Raw genomic sequence first — 13,403 nt, 5'->3', positions numbered from 1 at the left:
TTATGCACTTTGTGTCTTTTATTAATCATTATTTATTAATGTTATATTTTCTTAATACGGGTTTTTTTAATTTACAATTTTAATTATTTAAATTAACATTATTTAATCTTATTATATTATTTATATTTATTTTTTATATTTAAATCATGTATCCTTTGTTTATTGTATTTGTCATCTTTTAATTCTAATTATTTTATATATAATTATCTAATTTGTTTTTATTTTATCAGCTATATTTAATTTTATTTAAATAAATTGTTTTATGAAACCATTACATTTTTTAAAATTATTATTTTTGCAAAAACCTTCCTGCAGGAATCTTGAGATGTAATAAGATTTATTATTTTTGGTTTTTATATCTATGCAAAGCACTTTGAATTGCCTCTGTGTATGAAAACTGCTTTACAAATAAACTTGCTTGGCATTGCAGCCAAGAGGTATCAAAGGGCTAAAAGCACGCCTCATGTTGAGTTGTGTTTCATGTCTGTTGTGGCACACAGGATTTGGTATTGGAAAATGTGTTCTTTAAAGAAAATAAGTACCCCCTAAAGCAAACTTTACTCCTATTTATGACCCATCAGCTGAGCTTTAAATGTTTCTCACTTCATCAATCCACTTTGACATATTTAAGGCTACACATGGTCGAATTACATATTCTCTCCCAGTACAGTTGTCTAACGTCACTACACTATAATAAATATTCTAAATCACAGTTATATCCTTTGGATTTCAGTTTTTTTATTCTCAGCACTGAGTACATGATTTTGAAAGTAACCCTTTTGGTGTATAGAAACACAGTTACAAATGAAAAAAACACACCATTCAAAGAAAATAGCACTTTGATACTGACAATTCTTGACAATATTTGTTTTTATAAATTTTATTCCTCTAAGACCAACCTTCAGATGTTAATGTTGATCAAATAGCAATACATACGATGCTGTGTAAAAAGGCTTCAGAGCAAGGGATTAGACAGAATGGGTTTTCATGATGAACCAATTATTGTGCATAGTTAACCAAACTGAAAAGCCAAATCTCTACTTGCATAGACATAGGGATCTAATAGTGCATATTAGCTAATACATGTGCTCAGTGTGTGGATGTTAGGCTATGAAATAGAAAATTGGGAAATAACTTGTATTTTATCTTAACAAGAAAATAATAATAAACTATAGTATGCCTATATTATAAACTATAGAATAGGCTATAGAATAGGCTATGCCAATCCTACATTTTAACTTTAAATGAGTGCCCCATAGGATAGAGCAAGTTTCTAGTAACACTAAGGTTTAATTTCCAGGCAGCACACATACTAACAGATATTTATGTCGCTCTGGAAAACAGCATGCTGCCAAATCCAAAATTTATATGCTTAGCAGACCTGTTCATCTTAGGAAAACCTGTGGAATCTATTGAAAGTCAAATAGGCCCTGGTTACACTTGTCATTATAACATGTGGTGTCTATGCTGTCTGAGTGGTGTCTATGTCATCTGTGCGGTGTCTATGTTGTCTGTGTGTTGTCTGTTTTGACTGTGTAGTGTCTGTGTTATCTGTGTGGTGACTGTGTGGTGTCTATGTTGTCTGTTGTCTGTGTGGTGTCTGTATGATGTCTGTGTTGTTGCTGTGGTGTCTATGCTTTCTTTGTGGTGTCTGTGTGGTGTCTGTTTTGCCTGTGTTGCCTATATAGTCAGCTAGCTACACTTTTAAAAGGCAGTATCCCCTTTTATAATTAGGATGTGGTCAGAATGTTGTTCTGATCACAGTTGTGGGTATTGTGGTGTAATTACATTAGAATTAAATGTAATGCAGGAAACCAGATACAAATTTAATAATTATTTTTCAGGACACCACAGGAAATGCTGAAAAGCCACCTATGAAGATTAGTATAGCCACAAAATTGTCAACAAACCTTGCAGTTTTTTTTGTAATTGACATTTTATTGTATTTTAGTACATAAGTATGTAACAATAAAACAGGGAGACTTTGACAATGTAAACATATACTTAACACATAACACAGAGAAGAGTTCTTCTTAAAGAAGAAAGGTAAAATATACATATGAGTAGAGGGACCAGGTGAACAAGCATATATGTAAACCAAGAATTTGTCTGATGGTGCATGAACTGATTTCCATTGTTGGATGAGCAGTCTCCTATCCAATATGACAACAGTCTAGACACATTCAGGATAGACAGGGAATTGTGCCTTTCAGAGTAAATGGGTCCCCCAACAAAAATAAACAATGTAAAAAACAATTCTCTAAATACAATTATTGGACTTGGGTTACCGGACCCTCAGCAGAACACTTTCAGGGATCACTTTTGGAGTTAATCCTATATTTCTGTAATAGCACTGAGTAGTAGTGATGCTTCATATTCCCTACCATAGCGTGAGATTGTCTAATAAAAGAAGGGGCCCCTACCAGATATTTTTAACACGGGTTTTCTTTCTATTTCACGTGTTTCAACTGTACCCGTTAAGCAAATTTTAATATTTTCCTTCTCTGTCTGGAACGCTCTACATGGCGAAGAAAAAACTGCATATTCTGTGTAGGCCTACTTTGTATCTGCGTCATACTAGACTAATTTAGCCAAAAAAGAAAATATTTGCGGGGGAATTAGATCTGATCAGTGTATCAGTGTAAACTTGTATCTAACGTCTTAGCTAGTTTCGCTGTGTGCAGAATCAGCTTTCTCACTCACGAAATTCAAATGTAATATTTATAGTTCAGCTAGCTCTCCCTTTCAGACCGCACCAGACCTCACTCAAACCCCCAACATGCATTGCGCACAGAAGGCGTTTCCTGTTGATGAAAAATAAGAAGTCTAGCTAGGTGGAAGCGATGCTAAAAACATTCTGTCCTGGGGTTCCTGCATAAGCGTTTTGCTGCAGACATTTAAGCTATATAAGATATATAAAATAGTAACTTGTTGATACTGTTTACATACTGTCTAGAGAAAAAATATAGAAGGCTACCTAGGTGTGTAGCTGAGGAAGTAAATTTGGTGATAGGTTAGCTAACAAGCTAGTTAGCTAGCTAGCTAACCTAGCGTAGCTAACTGTAGTTTCTCTAGCGTGGGTTATCCAAAATGGATGAGAACAAGGTAAGCTAAATGAAGTTACCTGACATTTGTGGCTGTTGGGTTAGTAATATGTAACTAACAGTTGTATGTTGTAGTTTGTATTCTCGGTATTAATTAGATTGAAACGGCTTGTAAGAAGGACGTTTGACCACTGGTGGTGTTGCCGAATATATAAAGTTGGCTAGCCAGCTAGGTTACTAGAAGTTTATTGAACACCATTCATTTGCTTGATGTATGAAAGAATTTTTACCAATCTAAAGGCTCATTGACTAGGTAACTACCTAACTAGCTAGTTTAGCAAAAGAAATAAGACTGCTAATTTAATTAGGTGGCCAATTTGGTTAGCTAGCATTAGGTGGTTAAGCTTACGATATGTATTAGCTAACATGATAGCTAGCTAGCTAGAGATGTTTAAAGTGAGCTATCTAGCAATGCTATTTATTGACGATTCTAAGTAGCTAGCTAAAACATTTAGGTAGCTAGGTTACAAAACATTTTTATGGACAAAGACATTGGTGTCATGAATAAGTTACATTTTTGTTACTTAACTATGGCTTTTAATTTTAATTATTTTATATTTATTTTACTGTTAAAACACGTCCTAATCCTGAACAGATGGTTGGTGGAAAAGTCAAGAAACCGGGGAAACGTGGTCGTAAACCTGCCAAGATTGATCTAAAGGCAAAGCTAGAACGGAGCAGACAGAGTGCCAGAGAATGTCGGGCCAGGAAGAAACTGCGCTACCAGTACCTGGAGGAATTGGTCTCCAGCAAGGAGAGAGCTATCTGTGCCCTGAGAGAGGAGTTAGAAATGGTGGGGCTCTCATAACGCGTTTTTAATATTCATTAACTCCAGTGTTTTTTTTTTATTCTGTACACTGTGACGCTTTAGTCCCATGCATCATAACTGATCACCGATTTTCAAATGTGTGAACTGTGACATTATGCTGTAGTAATTTTTTGGGTTGTTTTTATCCACTAGTACAAGCAGTGGTGTATTGCCATGGACCAAGGAAAAATTCCCTCAGAAATCAAGGCCCTTTTAACTGGAGATGATCAGAAAACCCCCCAAAGCACCAGCACCAAAACACCGAAAAATGGCAAGTACAACTCAACTGGGATCAGCCAGAGCAAGTCATCTTAAGTCAGATGTTTATTAAATGTTTTGACATGCTCTCCATATAATGTAAATGGCAAGAGACTGAATTATTCCTTTAGAGCTGAAGTATGAAAAAACTCTGATGTTACTGTCTCATGGTAAACATTGGTTCACATAATTTCTATGGTCTTTGGAGAAAAAAGCAGTACAGAACACTAACTCACCTAATAAGAAAGTACACAGTATTGTATTGCAATGTCCATCCTTTGGGCTCATGCAGACCTTGAGGAATTTTCTTTTATTTCCACCAATTATTTCAGATTTAGAACAAATGGAAGGTTTTCGGTGCGTTTAGGTGAAGAAACTGATCTGAAATTAAGTGTGTTGAGTTAAATATTCTTCGGGAGTACAAATAAGATGTTATGAAAGACCATGAACACATGGCTACAAACGTGCAATAAATCACAAATGTCATAATCCCTCCAAAGACCAATAAGTCAAACAACTTGGGCGCTGACAAAATCAGTTAGCGCTGCTTAAAGCACTTTAAAGAACTTCGAGGATTTGCAGACCATTGGTTAAAGTCCCAAATGTCCACCCCACCACCTTTCTCAAAGGGTTGATGCAAAAATAAAGGGTTGGAATCAATTTTTGTATGTGTGTATTCCATAACTTAACCATAATGCACTTTGATGACACCCTCCCCCCAAAAAAATACTTTAAATTGTGTAGAGGTGCAGTTGATATTTGTGATGAGAAGTGGCCCAGCTTTCCTAGGTCAAATCTAATTATAGTATCACTATGATCCTTTTGTGATTTTGTCAGAGTCCTCCATCTCCTGAGAGTAAAAGCAAGGTACAGTATTCTATACTGAACCATTCAGTTTTTTGTTTTTTTTTTGTTTTTGTTTGTTTGGTTTTTTTTGTTTTTTTGCTTCTTCAGAACATCTTTTGTGAATTAAAACTTTGCATTAAGTCCTGTGTTATGCTTTTTAAAAATATTTTGTTTGATTTCTCATGAAAGCCTTAATGATGGTAAACAAGGATAGATCATATTGAATTTGTTTAATTATTAAACCAACTAAAAGCATACAAAATGAACAAAATCACTATATTTTTCAGTGACACTGCACTGAAATAAATTGTGTGTAATTGGTGTAATCCAAGTTTGTTAATTCTCCAGCAAATTAATTCAGTTTGTGAAACACAAAACTGTAGTCATGCCACATTAAATGTTATAAGATATTTGTTAGCATATTGTTTTTAGAAGCATAGATTGAGTATCAGTGTATCAAACATTCATATACAAACTGCACAAACTAATAAAATGTCTGAAGAACAGCTGCAGAATATAATGGCTGGATTAATCACTTGTTGTCAAAATACACAGAGCATGTTTTTAAATGTTTGTTTCCAGTTTCTTGCCTGTTTCCAAGGATGTGACTTTATTTAGCATAAAAATTGTATATTTTTATATTTATAAAATGTAGAGATCTATTGAAGGATGCTGAAATTATTTGTTTATGAAACAAAAATACCATATATGTGCAATTACTTTGTTACTATAAAGCTATATGTCTAATACCTCACTTGTCAATGTATTTAGTTTTTCTTCTTTTTATTTTTATTGTTGTCAGTGATTATGTAACTAATATACTCTTTGGTTAAAACCCTCAACATATTTTGATTCAACATTTATATTCTGACCATTTGTTGGTCCCAGACATGACCTTTATGTAGGTTATATTAAATGTTTGTTTTAGCCAGTCTTGAATTACACTAAGGGGTATACATGCACACACACATTCTTTCCCAAAGAGCACTTGTTTTAGATCAATTAAAATATTTATTATATTTTCCATCTATATTACATGATTAAATGCTTCAGTACTTGACTCAATAATATGCCTATGAAATATTTCCAAATCATATAGAGAGAGAGCATTCTGTGAATTTATATTTTAATGTTATGTCTCTTTTCATGATGAGAAGACATTTAAAACTGAAATGTTTGTTTAGCAATGCTTGAGTGTCTTTTGTGCACCGTTAAATTTCAGATTCTATTCTGTTCTGTTCTGACTCACAACGAACCTGGGCAACATCAGGCTGCCAAACAGCATGAACAGTTTAAGATGGAAATTTCACACAAGTACAAAAGTACAGAAAGATAATGTTAGAATATTAGAATTGCAGTGGCTTTTATTATTCTTTGGTGGTAATTTTATAAATGTTACTAAAAGCTGAAGTAAGACTAAAGTGATTCAAAACTGCTGTTTTTAGACATCTTTATGAGACTGGTTTTTAGTTTTAAATATAATGTTTGGCTTTGATTAAATTGGCTCTTATAGCTGTTGAACACCCTTAAATCAGAATTAAATTTGGTTTAATTGAAGGTCTAAAGAAAAAGTAATACTTCATATACAACCAAATTCTTTATTCATTGCTCACCACTTTTAAAATCAAAGGCTTGCGAACACAGTTATGGACATATGCAGGTATAAGATATAGAAAGCAACACTCCATGGTATTAAGTGAAATTATCACAGCAGCATCAGAGAATGGCCCAGCCATGTTGGAGTAGAAGCAATTGACATTCCTCAACTCTTATTTGACCTATCACCATAAGATAGTCACTGTGGTTCTTACAGACCAACCATAGGATTAGAACAAATCTAGACTGCATGTATATGACTAGACTTTGCCTCTCAGCCCATTTCTATTCCACAAAATAACATCCAACTTCTTGGTTTGGTTTTGTCTTATGAGACGTATATGATCACAAGAAATTACAAGCAATTAAGTTTTTTTTAACATACTACAGACAAACAACACAAATGCATTAGCTCTGGTAGAAAGCTGGCTGCCATGAGCTGCTGTAAGTTAAAATGACTGGACACATGAGCAAGTTTTTAGACAAACATTTTCTACTGTCATTTCCTTCTTGTTTGATTCAGTCTGAATAACCGCAACACATAGAACTGTAGAACATTTGCACTTGTCGATGCTAGGCTTGTTTCACAATGTCACAAATGCGAACCTGAGTTAGCACCGTGTATTTTTTTACATCTTGAGTTTTGACTCTGCTAGCATAACTCTTAAAATGTCACCCCTGATGGTCACTATTTAGCGTGACAGTTCATACAAATGTGTTTGGTGGGTTCACACTTATAGGCCACGCCAATTTTTTCTCTTTTGCTTCTCGGTCAAACGTGTCATAAACAGAGTCTTTAATGAGAGTCTTCGCTGGGACAGGCAAATCAACCACACCCACATAGTTTTTTTTGGCCATTCGTGAACTGGCGGTGATGGTGTATGCATTGCTTCGATAGCACTTCATCGACGACATGCAGAAGGTCTCTCTCATGCCTCGCCTGAAGTTGGCATTGTACACTGAGTAAAGTGTGGGTTTCGATGCTGTAGAGCTAAAAGACATCCAGGCAATTGCAATGAAGAACAGCACCCCCTGTCTTCCAGGGCCAGTGGCCTCACGAGGATGCCATAGTTGGGCAACGTAGAAGGGTATCCAGGTGAGGAGGAAGACAGTGTTGAGCATGAGAAACATCTTGATGGTTTTCACTTTAGTCCTGGGTACAATGTTCATGGTTCTGCGCACCATGCGTCCGTCGGCACTGATCCTCCAGATATAGCGCACCACTCTCTGGTAAAAGGACAGGATGAGGAGCGATGGTGCCAGAAACCCGAACAGCAGGTGGACCGCTGAATAGGCCAGGCCGTCCCAGGAGTCTGGAAGGAAGAACTCGCAGTGCCTCTCCACTATTGCCGACGAGGAGCCGTAGAAAAAGAGACATGGCGAGATGAAGGCTGCATCAAAAAGCCAGGAGGCCAGGATCATGCGCTTGGCCTTTTCCCGAGACACTTTAAAACTCAGGGGGTAGACAATTGTGTAAAAACGGTCCACGCAGATGGAGAGAAGCACGTACACCTGCACTCCAGGGCACAAGTGCTGGACATAACGCACTGCCTTGCAGGCCGCTGCACTCAAAGGCCAATGTCCTGAAGATACCTGGAGCAGGATGAATGGCGCACAGCCCAGACTCAGCAGCAGGTCAGCACACGCCATAGACACCACAAAGTAGTTTGTGGTGGACTGGGTTCTGCGGCTGCGGTGGATGACCAGGCACACCAGGGCATTGCCCAGGACAGAGACCAGCCAGAGCAAGCCAAAGATCAGCCCGAGAACTGTCACTTCTGCTGGGGTGAGTTCGTAGGAGGCTCGGGTGCTGTTTGGATGAGAGGAGAGGGAGGAGTCCAGATTGCAGGCAGCTGTTGGAGAGCCTGTCAGGAGAGCTGAGGAGTTGTCCCTCTCTGAATTGTTCTGCATCAGGTATGAGAGGAGTGTTGAGTGCAGGGAGGGTTTTACAGCATCCACTGGCAAAGCATACACCATTTCTGTAGCTGTGTCAGTTCAAACCTGTAATACACCAAATAGCAGACCATCATGAATAAAAGTGTCTCCCCTGGAACACAAAGCAAGGTTTATTTATAGTTTGTATAAACTATAGTGCTAGGGCTAGAAAGTATATTGTGAACATACTATTTTGTCTTTGTATGCTACATATTTTCTCTCCATCTCTACTGTATTATATATACACGTAGTATATGTACAGTGCAGGCAGTCCACAAGTACTTTGACACTGACCCAGTTTCATTGTTTTGCCTTGGTACTCCAGCACAGTGAATTTTAAATGAAGTGACTAATGTCAGCTGCTTTAATTCAAAATTGTTCATGTCTATATTGAAGTGAACCATATTGAAAGTATAGCCCTTCAGGAACAGAGAGAAATGACCAAAGTTATTGGACAAATTACCATGATCATAAATAAAATGTCATGATTATTACTGTGTTACAGTGTCTTGGTAGTCTATGACTACCAGACCTTTTGTATCACCAGACACGGGAAATCTGCCTTAGTGACACTCTGCCAGGCCTACAGTGCAGCCTGTTTCATTCCTGTCCTGTTTTTCTGATCTTTTTGCCTTTAGTCATGTTTTCAGTAGGGGAGTGAAATGCTCAGTATAGGCAATTAATTTGGCCAGTCAAAGACATTGCACATTTTAGCATAAAAACATTGTAGTTGCTTTAGCAGTTTCAGGTAACAGTCAACAGTCCTTTTGCATTGTGAAACACCATCTGGTGTTTTTGAGGCATATTGAGCTAACAGGACTGCTTACCATTCCTAGAGTGAATTTTTGACCTGCTGAACAACTGAAATTAGTTTTTTTCAAAATATTTTTTCAAAGTTTTTTTCATCTGCTACTATGGCTTACCCTTGCTAAGATCATCTGTCTTGATTTATTGATTCTGGTTTTCATTCTGCTTTACTGCCATTGAAACGTCTCTGGTCCTCATGTTGAGAGACCACAGCAACAGGCTACAAATGCAAATGTCACAAACAACTGTGCAGCTGATTACTATTGGCCCCCTAAATTGGAAGGCTATGTATCTGTAATTCCCACACTTTTCACTTAATAAAGACTGATTAAAGCTAACATTCTGCACTATAAACTCAGGGTCATTTAATTTCAAAATGCAATATGCTAGAATACACAGTGTAACAACTACCATTAAGTACACAGTCATTTAAAAATGTATATATATATATATATATATATATATATATATATATATATATATCTGAAGAAAATTCCAGAAAAGGGGCATTTCGGACAGAGGGCCCTCGTCAGCTGTGCAAGCAAAGAGCTTCTGAATTAGTAGCAGGAGGAACCATGGGGTTCTAAAATTCCAAGAGTGTAGATCAGTTCTTAGAGTTTCCTAATTTCATTGCTGCCATAGCAACAATCGACAATGCAAACAGAGTGTTTAAAAGAATGTCCATTAGTATTAATTTAATGAATTTATGAAATTATGAAGTATATTGTAGTCATTGCTGCAATTTTGAATATATATATATATATGTGTGTGTGTGTGTGTGTGTGTGTGTGTGTGTGTGTGTGTGTGTGTGTAAACTTCCTAAATGTCAAAATGTTGTGTTCATAAGGACTGAGGCTGTAGAAGTCCAATTTTCCTTTAAAGGGTAAAAAAATACGTTTCCATGGCAATACAATCCTGGTTACATCCAGTATGCAGAGCTGTACAACATTAGCCTTTTGTGTCTGCAGGATAATACATTCTCCAGCAATTGTTACACTCCCACTGAGGTTTTGTGCTACAAATAGGTAGCGGTGCAGGTGCAATCAGGATGATGTTCGTGGACATTTTGGCTAGTTAAGATTTTCCTGTCTCAACTGACTGCTGCATCTACTCATCTGGGCAGCTGGGAAATAGGAGTGACAGGAGAAATTGTTTAATGAAGTCGTACTCAAATGCTCCAGTAATGACTGCTGGAAGAGGGCAGCCCATGCCTGCTTTTGTGAATGTAATAAGGTGAAGGGCACGGTGTCAGCACAATTAACTGGTGAACTGTGGTTGAGCCATTTAGTCTTCTACATGGCAGCTCTCTGTGTTCCAAATACAACTGAAAAAGCTGCAGTGAAATGAATAGAAGTTTTTCCATTGTTCAAAAATAGATATCCGTTTTGGATGTGCAGAAACAAAATATAAAGGAGAAATGATTGGAAGGCATTCGCGTGTCTCAAAAATATTCTAAAAGCACCAAAACTGTTCCTATTTGGGGGATTTTTTAAAAGAAAGTGGGATAGATAGATAGATAGATAGATAGATAGATAGATAGATAGATAGATAGATAGATAGATAGATAGATAGATAGATAGATAGATAGATAGATAGATAGATAGATAGATAGATAGATAGATAGATAGATAATCTTATTTTTACGTATACGTAGAATACGTATGTTGTCTATAAATATTTTAAGTATGCTATTTATGTTGTACTTAAGGCTCTGAACACAGTTCAAGTAATGTTTTCAAGTAGCGACATGAACTGCCTAAAAAGTCACGACATCTATTCACTTAACTCGTTAAACAGAGCAACTACTCTGAAATAAATCAGTATTTGGTAGGCTGTCGTATGGCCTTATGTACGAACAATATTCCCAACCTTACCCACAGAGACCTTACCCTCAGAGAATGTAAGTGAAAGACCGGCGTCAAGAGAATATGGTTATTTCTCTGTGGGCCTTGCGTGTGCATTCGTGTTCCACATACATGGATGTGCTTATCTCAATGTCGTGTTTACACTAGTGGCCTCTTTTCTCCATTCCCCTGACAACCTCCTTCAGGTCTCCCAGCACCTCGCGTATTAGCAGCTCTTAAACGAGCTCGATGCGGCAGGCCACTGTTGGGAAGCACTGTTCCTATGCACTGTCGTTCTACTTTTGGCAGCTGTTGTTTATGTCTTTTTAAGGAGAAACTAGAAAGCACTGTTGATCAGTCGCTACGATATATAACGCCACAACGGGGATCTGACAAAATGTAGTGGATCATACTGTAACAATGACTTGGTGCAGGTTCTGTCATGCCTAAGGTTAATGCTGCCTACAAATTAGATATATCCCATAATCATTCTCAACTGAGTATCATTCATGCAAACGTCACCTGATTTAATGTTTATTTATTTATTTATTCCATTGAGAATATGTTGCCTATTTAGTCAAAAAGGCATCATCATCGATAAGATCAATTATATTACTTTTGTTAAACTGATGGAAGAAAGCACACATTTAACATAATGCGATTTAAGAAACCAGTACCATAATCAGCTAAGTGATGTACACGTACGGATTTACTTACATAATGCTCATACATTAGACCCTGTTTGTCATTAGTCTGATTGTCCTCAAGCTGTCAACAAGATGCCACGCACGTAGCAAAAATAATCGACTGTTTTCCTAATGCATTCTACAAATTCTACTTTTAACACATATAAAGGAATAATATTGGAGGTACATACCTCACCTTGTTGAAAAAGCTTTATTGTTCGCCTTACACATTATTGAAAGGGCCCTCGTTCCGACCATGTTTTCTCTTCTTTTCCCAACTTGCACCATCCTTTCTAAATCTTGCTTGTACGATTGTCGATTATATGGATGTGCAAAATTGATCAATGTGATTTTTGGGCAGAGATATTGTCACGTGACGACGAGAGCTTGCGCTTCCTCTTCCAAGAACTCGCAATCTGTATTTAATCGAAGAAGGCGTCGTTCAGGACCCTCGACAACGTTTCATACGACGCGCTACTCAGGGCGCTCCCATTCCTCTATGAGACAGAGCGGCGGGGGCAGCGCTTAGAGAGTTTCTAAAGTCAGAATTGATTAATGAAATAAGTACGCAGTTCCTCACAATTTAGTCCTGAAATCTGCGTTTGTGTATTCTGTATACAACCTTATAAATAAAGGAGGCATGCACATTTAATTTTAGTAACAATGACATAGGGTAGATGTGTCTGAATTTCCTAATAAACAGGATTGCATACCTTAGATAACTTAAAACCCGAAAACTGCAGTACAAAGCGAATGTTCTGTTATTTGCGAAGTAGCTGCGGTTGTAAAAAGATAAAGACATGATTATGAAATTGAATGGGATATACAGCTGTATGAAAACCCCGGCTCCATTCTGCATCCTTCACTCACAGCGGCATGAAAATGCAATAACCGGCAATTGCCTACACGGAAGAAAAATGCACTGAAGTCATAATATATTTATCTATATTATCACTGACAGTATTGCAATGGTAGGGTTGGAAAGCTTCTCTGACCAACTGGCATATCTTGAGAGCTCTGAGAATTGTCGTCAACAGAAAGAATCAGTGCCAGATAAGTGATCCTATCAAACCTGCGTGACTTCATGCGCAAAAACTAAAAGGCTACATATTAGATAACAGTTGAACTCGCTAGTTTGTCTGAGGACAAGATGTGTTGATCTGTTCTACACCCCTAGACCCTGGTCACATTGCAAGAGACGGATGCGTTTACACGTGGATAACATTGGATTAAATGCGTATTAGACTTAAGACCCCGTTTACACCTGGTCGTTTTATATGTCTTGAATATCATGATTATATCCGGACAGAGATTACCCACATAAATATGCGGTTGTTAACGCACCCAAGACACATTTAAATCATATTTGCTCAAACCGCTTCTGGATGGTTCTTTAACCAGATGTTGTGGTAGTGTTTTGCGTCCGTCTCTCCAAACCGTACCGTATTCAACAGCCAAGCCCCGCCCTATAACGTACGTTCCAACGCACGTGATCTATGACCGCGGGGAAGCGAATCAT

The 13,403-nt window shown here is 37.4% G+C and overlaps 2 protein-coding genes across 3 annotated transcripts; one reads left to right on the top strand and one right to left on the bottom strand.

Moving 5' to 3' along the window:
* Positions 1-2,801: 2,801 nt before the first annotated feature.
* Positions 2,802-5,948, top strand: crebl2 (cAMP responsive element binding protein-like 2). Its single transcript, XM_027024254.3, has 3 exons — positions 2,802-3,105; positions 3,700-3,897; positions 4,066-5,948. Exons 1-3 carry the CDS (start codon positions 3,091-3,093, stop codon positions 4,225-4,227), a joined length of 375 nt encoding a protein of 124 aa, XP_026880055.1. The 5' UTR covers positions 2,802-3,090; the 3' UTR covers positions 4,228-5,948.
* Positions 5,949-6,600: 652 nt separating this feature from the next.
* gpr19 (G protein-coupled receptor 19) lies at positions 6,601-12,363 on the bottom strand. 2 transcript variants are annotated; one of them, XM_027024265.3, is made up of 2 exons: positions 12,076-12,363; positions 6,601-8,613 (listed from the first exon to the last, which is right to left on the bottom strand). In XM_027024265.3, the coding sequence occupies exon 2, from the start codon at positions 8,587-8,589 to the stop codon at positions 7,318-7,320; it is 1,272 nt and encodes a 423-aa protein (XP_026880066.1). In that variant the 5' UTR covers positions 8,590-8,613; positions 12,076-12,363; the 3' UTR covers positions 6,601-7,317. The 2 variants fall into 2 exon arrangements, with proteins under 2 accessions (XP_026880066.1, XP_026880067.1); XM_027024266.3 differs by having other exon boundaries at positions 12,081-12,363.
* Between the last annotated feature and the right edge of the window lie 1,040 nt (positions 12,364-13,403).

Source organism: Electrophorus electricus, chromosome 4, assembly GCF_041902795.1.
Source record: "Electrophorus electricus isolate QZ-2024a chromosome 4, ASM4190279v1, whole genome shotgun sequence".
NCBI classification, from domain to species: domain Eukaryota; kingdom Metazoa; phylum Chordata; class Actinopteri; order Gymnotiformes; family Gymnotidae; genus Electrophorus; species Electrophorus electricus.
Note: the sequence above shows the minus strand (reverse complement) of the source record. Positions and strands in the feature narration are given on the sequence as shown.

What these genes read in the sequence shown, in the direction of transcription:
- crebl2 (XM_027024254.3), top strand. An exon ending in TGAGAGAGGAGTTAGAAATG is followed by an intron (nt 3,898 to 4,065) that starts GTGGGGCTCTCA and finishes TTTATCCACTAG; the next exon opens with TACAAGCAGTGGTGTATTGC.
- gpr19 (XM_027024265.3), bottom strand. Translation starts at nt 8,589, where the DNA reads ATGGTGTATGCTTTGCCAGTGGATGCTGTAAAACCCTCCCTGCACTCA.